At 39.7% G+C, this 25,232-nt stretch overlaps 1 protein-coding gene across 4 annotated transcripts in view; it reads left to right on the top strand.

Moving 5' to 3' along the window:
* Positions 1 to 25,232, top strand: part of CEP250 (centrosomal protein 250) — a 61,694-nt gene that overhangs the window by 16,546 nt on the left and 19,916 nt on the right. For 3 of the 4 annotated variants that reach the window (XM_074212071.1, XM_074212069.1, XM_074212068.1), the window contains exons 16-26: positions 856 to 1,049; positions 2,080 to 2,207; positions 2,388 to 2,557; positions 3,892 to 4,071; positions 4,445 to 4,579; positions 4,862 to 5,005; positions 5,575 to 5,699; positions 19,728 to 19,870; positions 22,391 to 22,735; positions 22,977 to 23,098; positions 24,191 to 24,311. In XM_074212071.1, the coding sequence (XP_074068172.1) occupies positions 856 to 1,049; positions 2,080 to 2,207; positions 2,388 to 2,557; positions 3,892 to 4,071; positions 4,445 to 4,579; positions 4,862 to 5,005; positions 5,575 to 5,699; positions 19,728 to 19,870; positions 22,391 to 22,735; positions 22,977 to 23,098; positions 24,191 to 24,311 (1,807 nt within the window). The remainder of the gene's footprint in view (positions 1 to 855; positions 1,050 to 2,079; positions 2,208 to 2,387; positions 2,558 to 3,891; positions 4,072 to 4,444; positions 4,580 to 4,861; positions 5,006 to 5,574; positions 5,700 to 19,727; positions 19,871 to 22,390; positions 22,736 to 22,976; positions 23,099 to 24,190; positions 24,312 to 25,232) is intronic. The other variant, XM_074212070.1, reaches the window with a different exon arrangement.

The following is a 25,232-nucleotide window of genomic DNA, read 5'->3' as shown; positions in this document are numbered from 1 at the left end:
TTATAGGTGAAGAGACTATGACTGGCATGGAAGCTGTGAATCTTGGCCGCCTTAATTTCCATTAGGTGGCAGCTAGATAGTGCAGTGGATAGAGCAATGACCCTGCAGTCAGAACTTGAGTTCAAATCTGATTTTAGATACTTGACACTTGAAAGCTGTGTAACTTTGGGCAAGTCACTTAACCTTGATTGCCTCTCATTCAGGGTCATCATCTCCAGTCATCCTGATCCATATCTAGCCACTGGACCCAGTTGACTCCAGAGGGGAAAGTGAGGCTGGAGATTTAGCAGAGCACCCCTTCACTCAAATTCAATTCACATGTTTGTCACAGCATCACCTCCCTGATGTCATGGTCTTCTTTAAGGGAGAATGAAGGACAAATAGCAATAACTCCAAACTTTTTCCTGCCTTTAAGCTCCTCAAAAAGGGCTCTAATTTTACAAATGTGACATTATGTTTCTTCTCTCCATTCCCCCCCCAACTACACATATCAATTCCTAAAGGGCCAAAGCCTTTTGTAAGGGATTAGAGTAATTTTACTATCAGTAGTTTATAGCTTTTTACCATTATACCATCAAGAACAAGTTGGGTTCTTTAAGATACTTGTAGCATTGTTCCTGGAAAAAAAGTGACAGTAACAGTCTTGATTTTACCTGTTCTCATCCCAAACATACACACAAGCCCCAGAAACCCTGCTTAATAGTAGAGTACAGTTTTCCAGTGTTCTGTAGCCTATCATTTGACCAAGCTGTAGGAATCCCAATGTGGGAAGTGGCACAAGGAATTATCTCCTGTCTCTCATTCCCCTCCCCTCCTCCTCCTCTCATCCTCATTTATATTCTTTGCTCTTTTCAGGTACAACGCCAGTTGGAGGTGACCGCCACAGAGGTAGGGCAGCTACACCAGGAGACAACTCGGCAAGGACTTCTGCATGAGAGGTTGAGCCAGGAGAAGGAGTCACTAGTCCGGGACAAGGCTGCCCTGGAGGTGCAGCTGAAGGTCTTGGAGAAGGACCGACAAGGTCTTTCTGAGCAGCTTCTGGAACTCAGGTTGGGATTTACATTACGTTGGTGATTAGGAGTCTGTCCTGTCTAATTGATTCTTCACATAGCTGCCAAAGAATGTCTCAAAAAACCCTACATCTGACCCTGGCTTCCAGTTGTTCCCTGTTACTTTTAGGATCAAATACAAATTTTACTTAGATAAAAAAAGTCTTCACAATCTACCTCCAACCTACCTTCTTAGGCTTATTAGACATTATTCCCTTTTAGCCACTCTACAAAGCCTGGTCAAATTGCCCTTCTTCCTGTTTTTCATATATGACACACCTATGTCTTTGCACTTCTGCCCTCTTCCCTCCTATCCAAAGGTGTCCTTCAAAGCTCAGCATAAACTCTGCCTTCTACATCAGATTTTTCCTCATTCTCTCTCTCCTCCCCCCCAACCACTTTGATTTTCCATATGACAGAATATTTATTTTGTATGTATTTTACACATACTTCTATAGATGACTCTCCCAGTAGAATTTAACCTCCTTCATTTTTGTCTTTGGGCGTTGCCAACGCCCAATCTGGTGCTTTTAGTTGATGCTTAATAAATGTTGCTGATTGATTTCTAGCCCATGCAGATTAGCATAGACATGGGTGCAGGTTGGCTGTGAAGGCTACCTAATCTTTCCTATTTCAGCCACACCTAAGAAAGTTAAGAATAAGTCAGGAAGGTGGCTAGGTGGTGTAGTGGATAAAGTACCAGCCCTGGAGTCAGGAGTACCTGGGTTCAAATCTGGTCTCAGACACTTAATAATTACCTAGCTGTGTGGCCTTGGGCAAGCCACTTAACCCCCTTTGCCTTGCAAAAACCTAAAAAAAAAAAAAAAAAAAAGAATAAGTCAAGAACCCAGAGTTGAATGTTCCCTGCCCTTCTTTTGTTTGCTGGGAATTGGTTGGCAAGTCTGTATACTGGAACTTTAGCTTTCATCCCTAACTAGTAATGCTTTGGAAACTTCTTTATTCTGCTGGGTTTGGAAAAGGGTGGGCAGGGACCACAGGGAGAGTCTTTCCTGACTTCTGGATCTCACAGCTCAGCGAAAGAACTGTTAGAAACCAACCTGTTTGAGGCTCAGCAACAGAGCTCTCTGATGGAGGTTACCAAGGAACAACTGTTAGTGCAGATTCAGACAGTCACACAAGCAAAGGAGGTGATCCAAGGTAAGGGCCAGGTCAACCTGGGGCCCCTTCCCTTCAGAAAAGCTGGGAGGCATGAAGGCCCTTGAGGGTAGCTGGGGTCTGCTTTTGGGCAGGTCTCAGACCTGGAGAAGAGTCCATCATACTCTTGTGAAGAAATGGACCTTGCCACGAGGTTAGGGCCTAAGCTCAGTTCTTTTTTAGGGGAGGTAAGGTGCCTTCAGATGGAACTGGAAGGTGAGCGAAGGCGGGCAGAACTGGAGCGGGACATGGTGGCCAAACATCAGGACCAGATAGAACAGGAGGGTCAGGCAGCTCTGCAGCAGCAGCAGGCCAGCTATGAAGAAGAAATGCGCCTGCTGCAGGAGAAGAGGGTAAGATGACTGATGGGGTACAGATACAAGTCCTGGTTTGGACTGACAAGAGTGCCCTCATGAGATCCCCTCTGCTCTCCAACTTATGTGGGAGAGAAGTCTGTCCTAGCCAAAGAAATGAAGTCCTTTGATCAGCCTTGTCGATAATTAAGGTAAATTAGGAGAAAAAACCTCTATAATTTGGATTAATGAAGAATGAGGCCATTAATAGGTAGAGGAAGAGAACCTGTGCCCTCATGGGAACAGAAATGTGTCTGTTGACTCCTTATGTGAAGTCATTTATATTGGACCCTGGAGCCAGGATAAAGATAGTGGGAAATGCTCTCATTTGCCAACATATTCCTAAAACCAAGTTCTCCAGCAGAGAACTGCACATAGCACCAAATCACCACCAACACTGCTACCTCAAAAATAAATGTACATAGGTTTCTGTTAGCCTCAGAATTAACCACAACTACTCACCTTATTCCTTTTGGTTCTCCTGGTCAGGCGGAACTCTGGTCACGATTAGTATGCAGAGAAGCTTAATATCTCCCCTTTTTTCTCTTCTGTCCTTATTTACATAATCATACTGACCTTTATGAACTGGACTTGTATGGACCCTGGTGGGTAGCAGAAAGAAATTGTTCTCTTGTACTTCCTGATCTTCTACTGTAGCCATCTTTCTTTATCCTAAGTTCTTTATGATCCATTGTACTATTCTAGGCTTTAAGACTCCTTTTGTCAGCCCATCTGAAATTACCTCTATAATTCTTAGGCTGTATAAATATTTATTATTATTATTATTATTATTATTATTATTATTATTATTATTATTATTACCATGAATATGATTTATTCTTGCATTTTGTAATTACAATAGATTTATTATACTTCTACAAAGTTTCTTTCACGAATTTAGGAGACAAGAGTGCTCCCAGCACAAGCAAGAATTAGAAGAAGCATAGGAGTGTGTAGAACAGGGAACTGTGAGTAACTGAGGAATCTACCTGAGGAAACCAGAACACTCTGGCGTAGGTAGATGGGGAATGTGCTCATGCAGAGGAATTTATGTGGAGGTATTAGATGACTGTAAGTTTTTTAAGGCTTCATTAGTCATGTCACCCTGGGGACTACTTTAGGTTGGTAAATATCCTAGAAAGATCTGGTGCTGCTCCTGCAATTAGGGTCCAAATATAATGTTCTGATTAGATGGGGCCTGAAATCTAAAAAGGCTAATCTTTGCCTTTCCTGCAGTTCTTCTCTCACTAGTGCTAGTTAGTGATGTTAGGGAGCTAAAATTTGCTGCCTTGCTTCATCCATCTGTGCTGATGCAGTTTCCTCCATGTGGCCAGGAGATGGACCACACCAAGCACAGGCAGGAATTGGAAGCCATATTAGAACAAATGGAAAGGGAGAAAGTGGATCTGGAGGAGACCTGTGAGAAGAAGCTAAGGAAGCTGCAGGAGGAGTCTGAAGCTGCCCAAGCACAGAGGATAGAGGATCGTGCCCAGGCTGAGAGCACCAGATGTCAGGTAAGGAATAAATATAAGGAGAGCTCTTTGATTCTGTGTTACCTCCAGCATTTGCCCAGTATTTTCCTTTCTGATAAATTTTTAATATGTGGTAAATTGATCATTACTGTGATGGTGGTGAATGGTGGTGAATTGATTCTTTGCAAGAATCCATATATCTTCCATGTGTTATTACCACAAACACACAATGCTCTCAGGACTTCCTGGTTCTGATGGTCAGTTAAGACATTTCCTGACTTTCAGGAAACTTAACCCTATCTTAGTGCCAGCTGATTAAACCAAATGGTCTTATAGCAGCTACATTAGTGATGAGTGTGGAAATCCTGTTGAGCCCCTCTGCCCTAACATATATCTCTCTTGTCTTTATGTGTAGATGCAGCTAGAGATAGAAAAGGAAAGGATGTCACTCCTGGAGACACTCTTGAAGACCCAGAATGAACTAGCTGATGCTGGCCAGAAGCTGGAGCACCTGAGGCAGGACATGAAGGCCCAGAAGTTAAAGGAACAGGTATGGATCCTTGCCATCAGTTCAGAGAGCTAAGCAGAAAGAAGATATAAGGTAGAAAACCTGAGATACTTGTCAAGGTCACTGAAAAGACGAAAGAAAAATGGGTAAGAGGGTTCTCTTAGGTGAAGAAGAGGTGGTTACAGTGGTGGAATCAAAAGTCATCTATTTGAATTGAAGGAGCAAGTGGACCAGGAGACATTTGGAACATAAATGGAACTTAAGCCCCTAGAAATAAATGATCTAAATTATTGCTTGTTTATCTTGTCTTTTTTTCCTTCATAGGAGAATGTGGAGAGCCTTTGGATCCAGCTGCAGGAATCTCAGAAGACTCTGAAGGAGACAAGAAAAAAGCACCAAGATGACCTTGCCACCCTTCAAGAAGAGACAAACATCCTGTTGCAGCAAAGAGAAAACCTACAGAAACAGGTCATCTAGAGTACTGGCCCCTAAGGCAGTATGAGAGAAGTGTAAAGCTGCTTTCCTGAGTTGTTTTCTGTGGTTTGGGGTTTTCTTTTTAGAATAAGAGAAGTACAGGCCCAAGTGAGCATTGTCTGCTCTCCTTCCTGTCAGAGCTTCTTGGAGATTGAGGGGTGTTCCACCGGAACAAGTTCTACCCATATTTATTGGGGATAGTTTCCTTCCATCAGTGGGAAACCCTTAACTCCAACCCCTGCTCTTCTCTCATAACCTTTCCCTGTGGATTTAGTTGTATTCACCAACATCAATTTGCCTGCTAATCATCTTTTGGAGCTGTAGAAATTTTACCTCCTCCCTCCCCACAAGGTGTGAAGTAGAGGACACAGATGCCTAAATTAAAACCATGTAGGGATGAGGGTGAGAGGAACTGGGAGAAAGTCACCTATTTTCCTAGAAATTACATGTTTACTTGTAATAGACCAAATAATAACAACCAAACTGAAGAACTCTCAAGCCCTCAGGACCTTGAGTGATCACTCCTCCCAGCCCTCTAGTGCCTCATACTTTTGCTTTTCCAGATGCAAGACTTGAAGGCCCAACTAGTCACTAGTGAAGATTCATTTAGGCTGGCAGATCAAAAAGCTCAGCAGCAGCTTCAAGAGTCCCAAGAGTATACTCATGTACTGGAGCAAGAAAAAGTCAGGTAGGCAGTTAGAAGCTGTCTGGCCATACTTTATGGGGAGACCTTGGCTATCATGCATGCCACATAGCTAATGAAATCATCAGTTAACCAATCAACACCTTCCCAAGTCTGTGCAGTGAGGTGCTTGTGTCAGAGTTAAAGGAAATTTGAGAGTCATAGTTCCTGCCCACAGAGCTTATCTAACTGATGAAACAAGAGTTTTGAAAATTAGTAAATAACCAATCAATAGTCAGCTTTTACTATGTATCAGACACATAATTTAGAAATAAGTGGACTATAGATTAGGACAACTTTAGGCAGCTAGTGGTGCAGTGGATAAGGGTGCTGGATCTGAATTCAGGTAGACTCATCTTCCTGATTTCAGATCTGGCCTCAGACACTTACTAGAGTCACTTGTATAATCTTTGGCAAGTTCATTAACACTGCCTCTGTTTCCTCATCTATAAAATGAGCTGGTAAAGGAAATGGCAAACCACTACAGTACCTTTGCTAAGAAAATTCCAAATGGGACACAAAGAATTGGACAACTGAAAACAACTGAATAAAGACCAATCTCTACATTTTACAGAAGAATCTGACTTGCCTAAGAGTAGTATATATTTTTTCTTTAAGTAGGGTGGCAGAATTCAAATCCAAATCCTCAGACCCCAAATCCAGCAAAAAAGGAAACAAGAATAGATAAATATCATTCATGACCACCCCAAAATAGTATTAGAGTAAAGAAAGTAGTTCTTTTCTATTGTTCCACATCTGGATTATTGTATGTTTGGTTACTGTAGCTATATTTTTGGAAGAAGTACCTACAGGGGAGGGTCAATGAGGATGGTGAGTGAGCCTAGTGACCATGTCATGCAATGATCAACTAAAGGAACTGGGAATATTTAGCCTGAAGAATAAAGACTTAAATGTTGTCTTGTGGAAGAGGTATTAGATTTGACTTATTTGATGTTGTAGGGCGAAATTAGAATCAATAAATGGAAGTTTTCCAGATTGGGGCAGGAGAAGATTTTATCTCAGTATAAGGAAGAACTTTCCAACAATTAGAGATGCCTGGAAATGGAATGGGCTGAGTGAGCAAAATTAAAAGTTCCTCATTGGGGTGGCTAGGTAGAACAGTGGATAGAGCACTTGCCCTGGAATCAGGAGGACCTGAGTTTAGATCCAGCCTCAGACACTTAATAATTACCTAGATGTGTGACCTTGGGCAAATCAACCCCATTGCCTTGCTAAAAAAAAAAGTTCCCTGTCTTTGGAAGTGCTCAGAAAGAGATTAGTTAAGCATTTTTATTTATTTTTACTTTTTGGTTAAGCATTTTCTGAGAGATGTAGAAGAAGTGAATTGTTTTAAATAAGAGCCGGACCAAATGAACTCTGTAGTCCCTTCTAGTCCTGAGTCCATGAATCTCTCTGAAATCTTTGCTATTCATTTCTGCCTATTCACATCTGGCCTCGGCCATCTCTTACTAGTATTAATTCTTATAGTACTAATGATCTGTACCACTCATTCAGCAATTAATTTATTCTGTATTGTACTGATATTTTTTTAATGTATGTGTTTCTGACTTCCCAATTAAGATATAAATCTCTTTATATCTTTGTAACCATAGTTCTTAGCTCAAATATTTGATTTGGATAGGTGAAAAAAGAGGAGGTGGGAATGGGGAAAGGGAAAGGAACATTGAGAAGAAAGTCCTTTATGGAAATTTACTTTTTAGCTCCTGGTTTCATTGTCCACGTGGTTTAATTATAGGTCATTTGCTCAGTCTCTTCTTCATCTTTTCCATATGTCTTCTTTATTGGGTCCATCTGATACTAGCTCTTGTTTTCCCAGTCCTAGACCCTTGTTTCTTTTCTTTTAGTCTATAAAAGTGAGAACTGTGTTTGACATCTTCAGACCAGCAATCATCTTGCTTCTGATCTTTTCCATACTGCTTATACCATAAATACCAATTCTGGTCTCTTTCACTCTGTTCTTGGTAATATGAGGGGAGGGAAGGATGGTTCAAGGTTAAGAACCTTTTTGTCCTAGATTCCTTGCCATCTGGTGAAGCCTAAGAATTCCTTCTGACAGAAATGGTTTTAAATGCATAAAATAAAATACAAAGGAATGTAAAGGAAACCAATTACTTTAAAATAGTGTCTGTAGACAGTCTGATTATAATCAAGTGAAATCTAGCAACAGGTCTAGTAATTATAGCTACTAGTTATAGATATATTTAGTATAACTTAGTAACTATGATTTTTGAAGTAGTGATGAATAAATGATACTCTTAAGATATTTGAACAATTATAATGTAATATGAAAATATCTTTGATTTTTGTTGGTAACAAAGGGATTAGTTACCTATATTCATAATTGAAGTAAATGCTAAATTATACCCAATCTAATGAAAATAAAGATCTAATTTTTTTTCCATCCAAGTTTTGTAGTCCTCCCTGAAATCTATCCTTGAACCAGGGATCTCAAGTATAAAAAAAGCCCTGAGCTAAATGGAATTAGGCTATCAGAATAAAGGAGTCCTCTATCTCTGATGAGCTGAAAAGTGAAATTCTGAGATTCTATTTTACAAGCAGGAAGGGTGATTTGGTTGGTTGGTTCTTGTCCTTTGTTATTGAAGAAGACCAAAATGACACTTCTATGTTTGAGATCAATTACAGTGTGGGCAACTGTGGCTGATCAGAATAATAGGAGCTCAAAATGCTCTACCACAGATTGAGCCCAAATAGTCCATGTGAAGACCTAGGGTGGGTATTCTAAACTTATAGATGTCATGCTTCCTTTGAGCTGCTTCAATTTAGCTTTCCTCATAGAATGCAGCACCCTTGCTAATGAGAGCATGAGATGCTGGACAGTCTTGTGCCAGTGGCTGCCATGTTCTATAATCAATTATAAAGTTCTTCAAAGAGACATTCAGGGTGTCTCAGTATCATTTCTTCTGACCCCCCTTCAGCTTACCCTGTGTGAGTTCTCCATAAAATAGGTTTTTTGGAAAGCATACATCTGGCAGTCTAATGTGTCCAGCCTATCATAGTTGTACTCTCTGTAGTAATGTTGGAATGTTAGGCGATTTAGCTCAAGAAAGGACCACAGTATCTGGTATCTTCTCCTGCCAAATGATCTTCAGAATCTTCCTAAGACAATTTAAATGGAAGCAATTCAGTTTACTGATATGGTGCTGGTAGACTGTCAAGGTTGAAGTGAGATCAGCACATGGCTCTGTAGACCTTTGATTTGGTAGTCTCCTATGCTTTCTTTTGGAGCCTCCCAAATACTGAGCCAGCTCTGGCAATGCCTGTGTCAACCTCATTGTCAGTGTGTAGCTCCTTGGAAAGGATACTGCCAGGGTAAGTGAACTTGTCAATAGGACTCAAAACTTCTCCATTTTCTGTAATCAATGTTTCCACAAATGGCTGAAGGAGCACCTGAATTTTCTTGATGTTAATTGTTAGATCAAAATTAGCACAAGCAGCAGAGAATTGATCCATACTTCGTTGCATCTCAGCTTCAGAGGCTGCATTGAGTGCACAGTCATCTACAAACAGAAGATCATGCACCAACACTCCCCTTGGCTTTATAACCTTTTCAGGTTGAATGTGACATCAATGTGGTAGCTTGACCTTGAGGTCATGTTCATCCTCAGTGAAGGCATTTGATAACATGGTTGAAAACATCATGGTAAGAAGTATGAGAGCATGAACACATTCTTGTTTTATTTCTTTGGTGACTGGTAAATTGTACACTATCCAGAACCTGGACTTTCATGCCATCATGAAATTGACGTACAATACTGATGAACTCCAGGCAACCCAGTTTTGACATAATTTTCCATAGACCCTCTTGACTGATGATATCAAAGACCTTGGTCAGATCTACAAATGTTGTATACAGTCCTCTGTTCTGTTCCTGGCATTTTTCTGGAGTTGTTGAGCAGCAGCACCATATTGATTGTTCCTTGACCTTTTCTGAAGCCTCACTGGCTCTCAAGGAAGTGACCAACTTCTAAGTGAACGATCAGCCTATTGAGGACGACTCTGGTAAGACTCTTACCAGCAATGACTAAAAGAGAAATGCCCCTGTGATTGTCACAGAACAATCTATTCTCTTTACCTTTATAGAGATGAACAACGGAGGCATCTTTGAATTCTTGAGGGATAACTTCATGCCATATAAGAAAATTTCAGTCTGTTTTTGAGTGACCAATGGACCCCCCCCCCCCCATATCTCAGCTGGAATAGAATCTACACCAGGTACTTTGCCACTTGAAAGAAGCCTATTGGCATTCAAAACCTCTTTTTCAGTTGGGACTTCAGCTAGGCACTGATTGACTTCAACTTAAGGTAAATGGTCAACTGCTTCTGCATTGGTTGATGATGGTCTGTTAAGAACTCTATGGGAGTGTTCAGCCCATCTCTCTAGGATCATGTCCCTGTCCTTAATAAATGTGGATCCATTAGCACTGAGTAATTGAGATGCACCATAATGGCTTTAGCTTATAAACAGGGCACCATAAAAGCATTTTGGTTTGTTACTGTCTGCATAAAATTGAATTTCATCTGCCTTCTTACTGAGCCATGAGTCCTGTGTCTCTTTAAGCTTTGCTTGGACTTTTCTTTAAATGAAATTAAATGCTGCCTTCTTAGAAATGGATGAACTATCCTGCTGATAAACCCTTTGGGGTTCTTGTTTTTCATTTAGCAGCTTCTGTATTTCCCCATCATTTTCATCAAATCAGTCTTGGTGTTTTAGAGTGTTCTGGCTCAGATGAGCAAATGCAGTGCTGTACACCAGATCTCTGAAAGCTGCTCAATCCTTTTCTGCTTCACTGTTGCCAGCTGTGTGATGGCTCAGTATTCCCTCCAAATTAGCAACAAACTGTTCCAGCTCAGCAGGATACTCTAATCTCTTGACATTAATTCTTCTAGTATTCCTTTTGCCTTGGGGCCACTGCTTTGGTTGAATATGAATATTTAGCTTAGAGAGGATGAGTCTGTGATCAATCCAGCACTCTGCACCACACATTGCCTTTGTCACTCTCACATCCTGTCTGTGTCTTCTCCTTACAATAACATAGTCTAATAGATATCAACGTTTGCCACAAGGGTGCATCCAGGAAGTTATTTTATTGAGTTTAGGTAAATGGAAGACAATGTTTGTGATGAGAAGGTCATGCGATGCACGAGTCTTCAATAGAAAGTGACCATTTCTGTTGCTTTTTCCAGTTCCATTCCTCCCAAGGACTTCCTGCCATGTCTGGTAATCTGAGCCTACTCTAGCATTAAAGTCACCCAGAATTATAAGATTGCCCTCTTTTGGTACACTGATGATAAGGATTTCCAGGTTTTCATAAAATTTTTCTTTAACTTCATCAATGTTCATCACGGTTGAAGGATAGACACTGATGATAGTGGCAAGGCATTTTCTGGAAGTAGCAATCTCATTGTCATTAGCTTGTCATTCATTCCTTTTGATAGGCATTCAAGAATGTTAACTAGATTAGTTTTGATTGCAAAACCTACCCCAACTTCACGGCTTTCCCTTTCACTGTGGTCACTCCAGAAAAACGTGAATCCAGCTTAGACTTCAGCAGCTGTTTGTGCTTCTATTTGGATACCATATCTACTGAATTCTCTCTCAATAAGAGCTGTTCCTCTTTCAAGTCTATTGGATCTTGTGTCATCTATGAGTGTGCACACATTCCATGCACTGATGGTGAATGGAATCTTCTTAGAAGAAGTTTTTGTAGATTTGTGTGTGTGTCTCAACAGCACTGTGGGATTACCCATCTGCCAATTTAATCAGGCCAAGATTGGATAAGCAGACAATTTTTGGGGCACCTTTTCTAGCCCCTTCCTCACATCAGGAGGTGAGTAGCGTGATCCTTTAAAGGGTTGTTCAGTCACCCAGGTGGCTGCTGAATCCCACTGCTGCTTTCAGTGGAGAAACAACCCTATGGTCTGAACCACCTGTGTGCAGGGTTATGACTACATTTCCTAGTGTATCCACACCTGCTGCTTCATCATTTGCCTGTAGCTACAGAACTTTGAGGAATGGTTATGAGTGATATCTTTTGTTGCATGTAGATTTGATTTAAGTGAGGTAGAGCTTTACAAAATCAGCTGCCTCACTCTCTTTACCAAAGTCATCATAATCCAGCATGGGGTGTAGGGTGTATTCAAGGAAAATAGTTTCTTGGTGTATTGGCTGCTGAGCCCTCTTCAGGGTTGCTTTCCACCTTTGCTGTCCACTTGAACCACATAACTCTCACCTGTGGCTCCAAAAAACTGTAGCATGCACATTGGCCAACACCTCAATAAACTGTTTTGGCAAGCAGGCTAAACCAGCTTGAGGATAACCAAGGGAGTCTCAAACTCATCAGTGAGCAGTTGGGGGGGGTGGTTATCTACCCCAAGCATGTGAAGTCTTCCACTGGGGAATAGGCATAGGAGAACCATTCATTCCAGTGGCCATGAAGCCAGCTGAAGCAGGTGCTGTGGAACACTTAGAGATTGGTTAGATATCAAAGACACCAAGGTCATCCACTAGAGTCATCACCAGTTGTCTTGATTTTTTCTTGCTAGGAAGAGTGGTACAGAAAAGTCCATTTAGCAAGGAATTAAGAGTTCCATTTGTCTGTCCAGCACTGTAACAATCATTATATTCCTCCCCTTCCCAGCGCATTCTCTTTCCCACCCTCCCATTCTTCTTTGGAGATCATCTCAACATAATAGAATCACAATGCCTCTATGTCTAATTGGACTTTCTCTAAGACCCCTGATGTTGTTCTTTTCCCCAAATAATAATATAAATAGTTTAATCTTGTTTAGTGCTTTATGATTTATTCATATTTGGTTTTTAATGCTTCTTTTGTGTCAGATGTCACATTTTCTAGTCATCTATGGTCTTTTCATCAGGATGCTTGAAAGTCTATTTCACTAAATGTTCATTTTTTCCTTTTTAATATTATACTTATTTTGCAAGTAAGTTATTCTTGGTTGCAAACCTAGTTCCTTTGCCTTCCAGAATATCATGTCCCTCCACTGCTTTTTATGGATGGCTGCTAAATTTTGTGTGATCCTGACTGTGACTCTGGAGTACTTGAATTCTTTCTTTCTGGCTGCTTGAAGTAGTTTCACTCTAACCTGGAAATTTTAGATTTTGACTATAATATTCCTTTTTTTTTTAAAGCCCAACCCTGATTTAATTAACTATAAGAATCTCATTCTTTCCCCCACCCACCCACCTCCTGGTACTTAACTTGTTGTTAAATAAAGTATGGATTAATTCTAACCCTGTTTTAATTAACTATAAGACTCTCAAAGAGTTATTAAGTACTGGAACTCTTAATGTCTCACTTAAGAACTTTTCAATTGATTATAAGTTATGGGAGACACTGACTCAGGACCACCCAACTTATGATGCTCTCATCAGAGACAGTGCTCAGCTTTGTGAGCACCAGAATTAGATTAGGTCAAAGGAAACTGAGACACACCCCTGCTTTTCATCAGAGCTTTTTATCTCAAACATAGTGGTGTTATCTTGGATCTCTTCAATGGAGAGACAAGATCAACCATACCCATATCTTCTAAATTCAATCTCTCCAATTATATTTGACCCTTTATTTATTTTAAGATAAGTACAATTCTCAAGAGCTATAAGTGTTACATTTCCCCTTTAGGGTTGTATACAATTTGATAGTCTTGACTGACATTTGTTTTGTCCTCCTTTTCATTTACTTTTTTATGCATCTCTTGAGTTATGTATTTGGTGATTGAATTCTCTGGTCTTTTTGTCAAGAAATTTTGGAAGTCCTCTGTTTCATTAACATCCATCTTTTCTCCTGAAAGTATACATTGAATTTTGCAGGACAGTAAATTCTTGGTTGTAATCCCAGGTCCTTTGTCCACCAATATATGGTATTCAAGGTTTTCCAGTCCTTCGGTGTTGAGGCTAATAGATCTTGTGTGAGTCTGATTTGGTTTCTTTTGTTTTTAAATTGTTTCCTTTTTGCAGTTTGCCAAATTTTCTCCTTTATTTGAAAGTTTTGGAATTTGGTTATAATGGCTCTTAGAATTTTTATCTTGGGGTGGAGTTCTGTGTATTCTTTTTTGGGGGGGGGAGTTCTGTGTATTCTTTCATTGGTTGTATTCTTATTCTAGCAGATTTGGACAGTTTTCCCTGATAATTTCCTACATGATGTTATCCAGGTTCTTTTTTTGATCTAGGCTTTCTAGTAGTCCAGTGATTCTTAAATTATCTCTCCTGGATCTAGTTTCTAGGTAATTTTCTTTCCCTAAAAGTTCTTTACATTTTCCTTCATTTTTTTTCAGCCTTTTTATTTTGTTTGATGGAATCTTGTAGTTTTGTAGATTCATTGGCCTCTATTTGTTTAATTATATTTTTTTAGGGTTTAGTTTTCTTCTATTAGCTCTTGTTTCCTTTTCCAGTTGGTTATTTTTACTTTTGACAGAGTTGATAACTTTGGTCAATTTTTCATAATTTTCCTGCATGACTTTCATTTCTTTTTTTTCCATTTTTCTTCTTCCTCTCTTCCTTGGTTTTTAAATTCATTTTAGGTTCTTCTATGAACTTTTGGATTTGAGTCCAATTCATAGACTCTTTTGAGACTTCCTCTGTAAGAAATTTTTCACTGACTTCTTCAGACATGGCATTATCATCTTTATCTGTAAAATAGTTTTTCTATGGTGAGCGCTCTTTTAGCTTTGTTGCTGATCTTTGTTGGCTCTTCTTCTGGGGTATAGAGAGTATAAATCCAAGCTTTTTATGCTGTTTCTGATCTCTGGTTTGTTGTTGGTCAAGATGTTGCCTATGCAGTCTAGGTCTTGCCTTTGCAAAGTTTTATTTTCCCCTTTATGTCCAGGTTCTGCCTATACAATGGTTTGTTCCCAACCAAGTCCTGTCTTTTGCCCAGTATTCCCAGGGTTCAGACTTCTGTTTGGGGTTGGGACCCTCTTTGCTGACTTGCTCTCTAGCTGTTGGGACCTGGACTGCACTGTGGCTTAAAGCCTTCTGCTGGCTTTCCCCGTCTCCAGCCTCACTTGATTTTACTTTCCCCCTTTCCCTCAAAGAGACAGACCTTCACTGAAGATCCTTCATGATTTCTACTGTTGAAAACTTCTTTGGATCTTTTCTTTTTCTTGGTGGGATCTGTAGCTTTAATGTTAATACAGAGGCCTCATTTATCTTCTGTAGGGAATAGCTCCAGGAGCATGTTAGCTTCACATTGCCATCTTGGCTAGAGGTCCAGCTACAGCATTCCTAGGAATTTTCATTTTGGAATTTCTTTAAGCATATGACTAGTGGAATCTTTCAGTTTCTACTTTACCCAAATAATTTCATGAAACAATGCCTAGGTTCTTTTTTTGTTCATGGCTTTCAAAGAAGTTATTCTTAAATTATTGCTCTTTGATCTCTATTTTTCCTGTCAGATATTTCATATTTTCTTCCATTTTTTCTGTCTTTTGACTTTGTTTTATTAGTTCTAGATGTCATGGAATCATTAGCTTTCATCATTTCTGATTTAGAAGTTACTTTCTTCAGTAAGGTTTTGTACCTCTTTTTGTCTTTTGTAATTTTCTTGGACAGCTCTCATTTCTTTTCCACTTTTTTCCTTTGCTGATCTTTTGGTTTAAAAAAATTGGGGGGGGGGTGGCTAGGTGGTGCAGGGGATAGAGCACCTACCCTGGTGTCAGGAGTACTTGAGTTCAAATCTGGCCTCAGACACATAATAATTACCTAGCTGTGTGGCCTTGGGCAAGCCACTTAATCCCACTGCCATGCAAAAAAAAAACCTAAAAAAAATTGGGGTTCTTGCTTTACATTTCTTTATCTCTTCAAGGAATATTTATTGTCTTGTATCCAGTCTGGTTTTGTTATTGTTACTGTTGTTTTTAGAGGCTTTGCTTTCAAGTTTTCAAGTCATTATTTGTTTGAGTTTCTCTGTCACTAGTTCTTTACAATCAACTTCTTTTTTTTGTTTGCTAATTCTTCCAGCCTACTCCTTGACATTGGATGTTATATTAGGATTGACTCACTTAGAAGTAGAATATCTGCTGCTTCTAGAGCTCATTCTGAGACTTTCAAGTTTTTGATGCTTCCAAAGTGGTATTATCATCCAGAGAGTTCTGATCTGGGTTTGAATCTGTTGGCTTGTCTGTAGTTGAGTTTTACTAGACTGCTGATAGAAATAGTCACAGCCAATGCTGGGAGGTTCTACAGGTTTAGAGTGACTGAATTGCTGGATCCTTTTTGGTCTTGTTCTTCTGCTCTGGTTTTTCCTCTGTAGGTTTAAGTGAGAGGTTAATTGAGAACAAATCCACCACTCTACACCTGGGCACACAGCTAAGCCACACAGCTGAGTTTCTGGAATTTGTTTTGTGCTCATTACACTTCTAGTACTCAGCTAGGTCACAGCCACTTCTCTTCATCTTGGATCTCTCACCTGGAAATGGGTAATAATGAATGACAGAGTTTCCAGATGGCATACTCCCAGCCTTAGTTCAGAGATCCCCAGGATCTCTTTGCTCTAGTGCTTCCTATTCTGTTGCTTTTTTTTTTCTTGTCCATCCCTGTCAGCTCTTAATCCTATTGCTGCTATTGCCTCCCTATTTTTCTCCTGGCCAGTGTTTACAGATCTCTGTCTTCCTGAGCTGCCTTGAGCTGGAAAAATGATTCATAGTAATTTTTTCTTGGCTTTCCTGATGAGAATTTGGTTTGATGCATTTTCTAGGTTATTATAGATTAGATGTGTTGGAAGAGCTAGGCCACAATGCTGGCTCTCACTCTATCATCTTAGCTCCCTTCTCATGCAACCTACTTATATACTAGACTTGTGAATAAATAACTTTGCGTCACTTCTGTAAATCCCATCTACCTTCAAGGTAGGAAAAATCACCACTATTGAGAATATCCAAAATAGTACTATTCAAGACATTTATTTAGACCTTGTGATAAGCTTGACATTATGCCAGGACCTAAGTAATACAAAGATAAAAACTACTAATGAGGAGCTTACATTTTGCTTACTGGGGTCTGAGGAAGAGTGTGCTATATACCCTGGAAATTATGATACAAAGCTAGAATATGACAGGTGAAGGAGAGATCCTGGTTAGAAAAGAGAAAATGTAAGGAGAGAGTAAACATTTTTCATCTGAAAGGATCAGTGAATCTTAACTTGAAAGAAGATAAAAATTCTGAAAAGTGAAGATGAGTAAGTATACTCTTGTGTGGAGGAGGGTGACAACAATGCAGAAAAAATGTGATAGTATTGTGGTTGTAAAGACTCATAATAGATACAGATTACATCAAAAATTACATACATAGGGGTGGCTAGGTGGTGCAGTGAATCGAGCACCGGCCTTGGAGTCAGGAGTACCTGGGTTCAAATGGGACCTCAGACACTTGATAATTACCTAGCCGTGTGGCCTTGGGCAAGCCACTTAACCCCATTGCCTTGAAAAAAAATCTTAAAAAAAAATTACATGAAAATAAAAGGACTATAGCTTTGGAACTGAATGGAACCTTGTGGTCATCTAGTACATCAGTGTCAAACTTAAATAAAAATGTTTCCTTGCAGTCACATATTAACTTAGAACACTACAAATTCAAAATTTATTTATTTTATATTTTTATTTATTTTATTAAACATTTTCCAATTATATTTTTTTATTTTTTTGTAAGGCAATGGGGTTAAGTGGCTTGCCCAAGGCCACACGGCTAGGTAATTATCAAGTGTCTGAGGCTGAATTTGAACTCAGGTACTCCTGACTCCAAGGCCGGTGCTCTATCCACTGCGCCACCTAGGTGCCCCTTCCAATTACATTTTAATCTGGTTGTGTCTGGCAACTTGCTGCTGGTGAATTTGACACCTTGATCTTTTTTTTTTTTTTTAGGTTTTTTTTGTAAGGCAATGGGGTTAAGTGGCTTGTCCAAGGCCACACGGCTAGGTAATTAGTAAGTGTCTGAGACCAGATTTGAACTCAGGTACTCCTGACTCCAGGGCTGGTGCTCTATCCACTGCACCACCTGGCCACCCTGACACCTTGATCTTGTCCAACCCCCTTACGTTACAGATGAGGAAACTGAGACCCCAAGAAATTAATTGACTTGGTCAAGATCATCCAAGTAATAGGTAGCAGAACTAGAATTTGAACCTCTGACTTCACATCTAGCATTCTTCCACTGCACCATGCTACCTGAAGAGATTATAATGCCAGAGAATAATATAGTCAAGGGACAAAATATGTTGTTCAGTCAGAGAGTAAAGATCACAGAGGGCTGGAATAGTCTCATGTCTGTCTGAACTAGCTGTCTAGAGTGGTCCAATGAATAGAGAAAGGATCATGAAAACTGACTAGATCACTAAAATAATTTGTTTGTAATTAGATATATATGGGGTAGGTCCAAATTATGGGGGTCATGGAACTAGAAAAGAAGAAATGCTTTGATAGGTGACTTGATTGGCTACAGAAGATAAAGCAAAACTGGGGGGGGGGGGGGTCAAGGAGTTTTGACTTAGAAAACTGAGATAATAATAGCCCAGGGAAATCATTTTAGTTTGGGCTTAGGTCCACAGAACTCATCTCTCACTTTGATAACTAACCCAGAACTAAAACAGTTTCCTTGAGATTGGACCATTCTTATATTTCCACTGTCTCTTCTTTTTTTTTTCTTTAGAAAGATTTTATTAATTTTGAGTTTTATGATTTTCCCCTTATTCTTGCTTCTTCCCCCCACCCACATAAGGTAATTTGTCAGTCTTTACATTGTTTCCATTGATCTCAGTTGAATGTGATGAGGGAGAAATCATATCCTTAAGGAAGAAAAATAAAGTATAAGAGATTGCAAAATTACATAATAAGATAACGGGTTGTTTTTCTAAATTGAAGGTAATAGTCTTTGGGTTTTGTTCAAACTCCACAATTCTTTTCTGAATACAGATGGTATTCTCTATTGCAGATAGCCCAAAATTGTCCCTGGTTGCACTGAAGGAATGAGGAAATCCATTAAGGTTGATCATCACCCCCATGTTGCTGTTAGGGTGTACAGTGTTTTTCTGGTTCTGCTCATCTCACTCAGCATCAGTTCATGCAAATCCTTCCAGGCTTCCCTGAATTCCCATCCCTCCTGGTTTCTAATAAAGCAATAGTGTTCCATGACATACATATACCACAGTTTGCTAAGCCATTCCCCAGTTGAAGGAGATTTACTTAATTTCTAATTCTTTGCCACCACAAACAGGGCTGCTATGAATATTTTTGTACAAGTGATGTTTTTACCCTTTTTCATCATCTCTTCAGGGTGTAGCCCCAGTAGTGGTATTGCTGGATCAAGGGGTGTGTACACTTTTGTTGCCTTTTGGGCATAATTCCAAATTGCTCTCCAGAAAGGCTGAATGAGTTCACAACTCCACCAACAATGTATTAGTGTCCCAGATTTCCCACATCCCTTCCAACATTGATCATTGTCCTTTCTGGTCATATTGGCCAGTCTGAGAAGTGTGAGGTGGTACCTCAGAGATGGTTTAATTTGTATTTCTCTAATAATGATTTAGAGCAATTTTTCATATGACTACGGATCGCTTTGATTTCCCCATCTGTAAATTGCCTTTGCATATCCTTTAACCCTTTGTCAATTGGGGAATGGCTTTTTTTTTTGAAAATTTGACTCAGTTCTCTGTATGTTTTATTTTTTAATTTTTTTAGGTTTTTGCAGGGAAAATGGGGTTAAGTGGCTTGCCCAGGGTCACACAGCTAGGTAATTATTAAGCGTCTGAGGCCAGATTTGAACTCAGGTACTCCTGACTCCAGGGCAGTGCTCTACCTAGCCACTCCACTCTGTATATTTTGGAAATGAATCCTTTGTCAGAAATACTAGTTGTAAAATCCAGTGTCTCTTCTTTACTAGATCTTGTTAGTTATTGTTTTATAGATTTGTAGTATTTAGAAGACATGACCAGCTAGGCAGAGGAACAGGTAAAAGTGGTCTTAGTTCCTTCCTTTTCTTTGCAGCCTAGTTCAGTCACTAGAGGAGAAGGAACAAACACTCTTCATCTTAGGAGAGGCCAATTTAGTCCAACAGCAAGAGCTGAGCTCCCTGCGCCAGAATGTGAAGGAAGCCCAGGGAGAACAGGAGCAACTGAGTGCGCAGGTACCTTCATGTCTCCTTTGCCCTTTCCCTTCTTCCCATGGTAAAGGCCTTCTCAGCCTCTGCCCTCGAGAAAGATCTTTCATAATTCCTTATTGAGGTCTTTTGTTTCTGAATATGCCTACCTCCCAACACATACGATCAAGTAAGTTTTCCCTTACAACAGTGAAAAAGCACTTAAACAAAACAGTATGACACAGTAACCATGTATGATGGCATTTGCAACATGCTGCCTTGGCAGTGTCCTATCTTTATAAGGAAAAGAGAGAGGGGGGGGATTCATTTCTGAGAGCAAGATTAGCCATTGCCAAGACACCACTCTCAGCCTTCTTATAGTATTCCTCTCTTTTACAGTATTCTAATTGTATGTTTTATTTTCCTAACTCAGTTTCTCTTATTCTGTAATAATAGCTAATATTTATATAATGCTTTAAAGTTTGTTTCTCACAAGGACCTTGGGAGGTAATAGGTGCTAATTTTTCCCCCATTTTTACATATGAGGAAATGAACCCTAAGAGATTAAATGAGTCAGGATTCAAACTCAGGGCTTTCCTGACTCTAGCTAATGGACCACCTAGATGTTTTTATTATCAGTTTGTAGAAATTTTTCCATATTTCTCTTAATTCTTTATATTTGGGACCTCTAGTGGTCCTCTAAATAAAAACACTCCACATATTTTCTTCTCCAAGTAACATGTCCCTACTTCATTCAACTGGGATCTTTATGGAATGATCCTTTACAATCATGGTTACCCTTCTTTTTTTTATTTTTATTTTTTTTAGTTTTTTGCAAGGCAAATGGGTTTAAGTGGCTTGCCCAAGGCCACACAGCTAGGTAATTATTAAGTGTCTGAGCCCAGATTTGAACCCAGGTACTCCTGACTCCAGGGCCAATGCTTTATCCACTGCACCACCTAGCTGCCCCTCCTCTTTTTTTAAAGACTTTATTTATTTTGAGTTTTACAATTTTTCCCCTAATCTTACTTCCCTCCCCCCCACAGAAGGCAGTTTGCCAGTCCTTACATTGTTTCCATGGTATACACTGATCCAAATTGGATGTGATGAGAGAGAAAATCATATCCTTAAGGAAGAAACATAAAATAAAAGAGATAGCAAGATCAGACAATAAGATATCAGGGTTTTTTCCCCTAAATTGAAGGTAATAAATAATCTTTGGTCTTTGTTCAAACTCCACAGTTTTTTCTCTGGATACAGATGGCTTTCTCCATCACAGATACCCCAAATTGTCCCTGATTGTTGCACTGATGGAATGAGCGAGTCCTTCAAGGTTGATCATCCACTCCCATGTTGCTGTTAGGGTGTACAGTGTTTTTCTGGTTCTGCTCATCTCACTCAGCATCAGGTCATGCAAATCCTTCCAGGCTTCCCTGAATTCCCATCCCTCCTGGTTTCTAATAGAACAATAGTGTTCCATGACATACATATACCACAGTTTGCTAAGCCATTCTCCAATTGAAGAACATTTACTTTATTTCCAATTCTTTGCTACCACAAATAGGGCTGCTATGAATATTTTTGTACAAGTGATGATTTTACCCTTTTTCATCATCTCTTCAGGGTATAGACCCAGTAGTGGTATTGCTGGATCAAAGGGTATGCAAATTTTGTTGCCCTTTGGGCATAATTCCAGATTGTTCTCCAGAAAGGTTGGATGAGTTCACAGTTCCACCAACAATGTATTAGTGTCCCAGATTTCCCATAATCCTTCCAACAATGCTCATTGTCCTTTCTGGTCATATTGACCAGTCTGAGAGGTGTGAGGTGGTACCTCAGAGATGCTTTAATTTGAATTTCTCTAATAAGTAATGATTTAGAGCAATTTTTCATATGACTATGGATCGCTTTGATTTCCTCATCTGTAAATTGCCTTTGCATATCCTTTGACATGGTCACCCTTCTGCTTAGAAAGGCCCTTCCTGAAATAGGGCAGACAGAAAATAACACAATGCTATAGGAGGAGTTTGACCCAGGGCACTCTCTCACCTCTCTAGTCCTGAGACTAGAGGCTTTGAGTCTCATAATGCAACATCTCATTAGCAATTTTGCCCACCATGTTAAATTTGTATTCCATGAAGACTTGCATATCTTGTTTGATAAACTTGGATACTTTGTACTCATGCTTTCCCTGTCAGGTATTTGTGAAGTTAATGATTTAAACTAAAATATAAGGCTACATTTATCTTTATTAAATGTTATCTTATTTGACCCATTGTGCCAGCCTGTTTTTGGATCCTGCTTCTGTCATCATGTGTATTACTTGTTTCATCATAAGTCTCTCCTCCAAGATGGGGAAGGAAATAAGTATCCATATAAGGACTATTGTACTCAGGAAACTGAGGCAAACATTAAGTGACTTGGCCAGGGTGTTTGAGACTGTATTTGAACTCAGGCCTTCCAGACTCCAGGCCCAATGTTTTGTCTTCTGAACGATCTAGCTGCCTCTAGAAATGTTCTCCTTTCTTCTTTTTCCCTCTCCCATTGCGTGTGTTCCTTCCCCATCAGGTACAGTTCCTGAAAGAAGAAGTGCAGAAAAAGGAAGCTTCTCTTCTGGATCAAGAAATACTTTTGGAGAAGTTGGAAACATCACAAAAGGCGGAGGAGCAGTTGAGGGCCTCACTGTGGACACAAGAAGCCAAGGCAGCCCAGCTGCAGCTACAGCTTTGCAGTTTGGAAAACCAAGTAGGGGCTCTGATTTTAGAACAGGAACATGGACATCAGGCTCAAGCACAGCTAGCCAGTCTCCATTCCATCCTACAGCATACCTTTGGAACTGCAGTTGAAAGCAAGCCAGAGCTGAATGGTGCTGGAGATTCCTCTCCCCTTTCCTGGAGCCCCAAGGCATTGGGGCCAGGTGAGTCGGGCCCAGTGAAAAGACAGGGTGGGGACCCTGAGAAAGAAAGGAAATTAAATTTCTCTGGTGGAGAATGAACTTACTGGTGAAGGAGGAAGAGAAGGTAGCCTTTGAGTCTAGGCCAAAGGGAGAGTAGATAGATTCATAAAGAGGGATCTCTGACTGAACATTAGCTCCTTCTTATTATCTAAGATAGCTAGTTCTGAAGATAATGTCTGTCCCTCTTTTCTCATTTTTTCAGAACAAGAAAATACAGAGAATTTCCTTAAAAGCCAGATAACTCTAACTAACTTCACTACTGAGGATGTTGCATCTGCTCTTCACAAACTCCAACAAGACATCTGGAGGGCTCATCATGTTCGGGTATATGGCCTCGTGTCTCATTTTGGAGTCTCTATTACCTTACCTCTTCTCTTTTAGCTCTCTTGTCTTGACTGGTGCAGATATACTGTCTAACATCAAATTCTTGAGATCAGTTCAATAAATCACAGGGATTTAGTCCCTTTCATGATAATCTAGCCAAGACTGAATCAGTTTTGGTTTCAAGATTCCAGAAAGATTATACTGATACCGGAGCTTCCTAGAAGTTGAGATTGTCATCTTTTAAGATGTTCCCAAGGTTTCAGACTAAGCTATATCCCTCCAATTAGTTTTCTAGCCAATCAGAAATACTTATCGAACATCTTCCACCTTCACAAAATGAGATGAGATTAGTCCTTTCATTAGTCCTAACATTCTACAATGCTGTGATTCTGTATTTGACCCCACCACATTAGACACTAAAGGAGAATACTAAGACAAGCATGGTTCTCGATCAAGGCCCTGGAGGGCTTTGACTCTAATTGAAGAGACAAAATATACAAAAATGAAAAGTATTATGGGTAGTACATGATATTTCGTATGTGTCACTGATAAAGAACTCTGTAAGTTAGAGTGATTAGTGAAGACTTCCTAGAGGAAAAGAGACTTGAGTTGGACCTTGAAGGAGATAGGGAAAAAATCTCAAGGGAGAGGAGGTTAGAAAGAACCTCAGGACTGGACCAGAACTACTGAATGACCTGGTCTCAGCCTGATCCTCTGGGATTTGAAATGAATGAGACTAACTTCAGAAAAGTAGCACACTGATTGATGCCAACCAATTTATCCTCTTTCCCCAGTTGTTATTTGATATCGATGCCCTGTCTATAACTTCCCCTTTCTGCAGAAGAGAATACTACTGAGAGAACTAACATGTAGAAAACTCTATATAGGATAGGCATTGTGCTGCCCTTATAATAAGTAAAAGACATAGTCTCTGGGTCTTCTCAAGGATATTGGATCTAATTGAATAGATGAAACTTACACAACTGGTCCCACGGTAACATGGAGGTTGCCATTATTTCAAACTTTGAATTCCCCTTTCCCCTGCCTTCACCCCAGTCAGAATATTTGCTGAGTTCCTCCTTCCTCCCATAGGATGATATGAAATGTCAAGTTGAAAAGCTGGAGCAACATCTGTCTCAAGCTGAGACTGAACGCAACCAATTTTCTACTAAAGTTCAGGAGCTTCAGAAACTACTCTCCCAGAATCAGAAAGGTAAGGTGGGTGGCCCACCCTGAAATGAATAAGACTGGGGGGAGTGATGATAGCTAGCAGCAAGAAAAGTAGGGATATATAGGTCAAGGAGGCTTCTTATCTGCTCCCTTTGTAGTATGTCCATGTACCAAGGATATTTTTTTATATTCCCTTATTAGCATTTATTTCTTTTTCTTTTTTAATTGATATTTTATTTTTCCAATTATATGTTATGAAAGTTTTTCAACATTCATCCACATGCATGTGTATATTTTTAAGTTACATAATTTCCTTCCTTCCTCCCTTCCCATTCCCCTCCCTCAGCAGCAAACAGGTGAATATTGTACATACACATTTGTGTTTAACATGTTTACAGATTAGTCATTTTTGGTATGAGGAATTAGGATTAAGGGGAAAGAAATGAAATATGAAAGAAATAACACAGGAATTTTTTTTAAAACGAATGTAGTGTTCATTCAGATTATGTAGGGGTTTTGGGGTTTGTTTGGTTTTTTTTTTTTCCTCTGGATAGGGATAGCATTGTCCATAGCTGGTCTCATAGGGTTGTCCTAGCTCTCTGAACTGCTAAGGAGCTGCATCCATCAAAGTTGATCATCTCACAGAGTTGTTAATACTCTACTCCCTTCACTCAGCATCACTTCAAATAATTCTTCCATGCTTCTCTAGAGTCTGACCATTCATGGTTTCTTATAGAACAGTAGTATTCCATAACATTCATATATCATAACTCATCAGGGACATTGTTACTCTGGGCAGCGTGGTTGAAAGATGGGCACTCTTGATACAATAGGGAAGCATAATTGGCTGTATTGGGGCAGCAACCAATTAAGTTGAAAATAGTATTGAAATGGTAGCTAGAGGAGTCCTAGGACCTGGTAATGAGAGCACAGATGTGATATTAAAGATATACCCAGAACCCAA

Source organism: Macrotis lagotis, chromosome 1 (assembly GCF_037893015.1).
Source record: "Macrotis lagotis isolate mMagLag1 chromosome 1, bilby.v1.9.chrom.fasta, whole genome shotgun sequence".
In the NCBI taxonomy this organism is placed as follows: Eukaryota; Metazoa; Chordata; class Mammalia; order Peramelemorphia; family Peramelidae; genus Macrotis; species Macrotis lagotis.
This window is presented reverse-complemented; position numbering and strand designations above follow the sequence as displayed.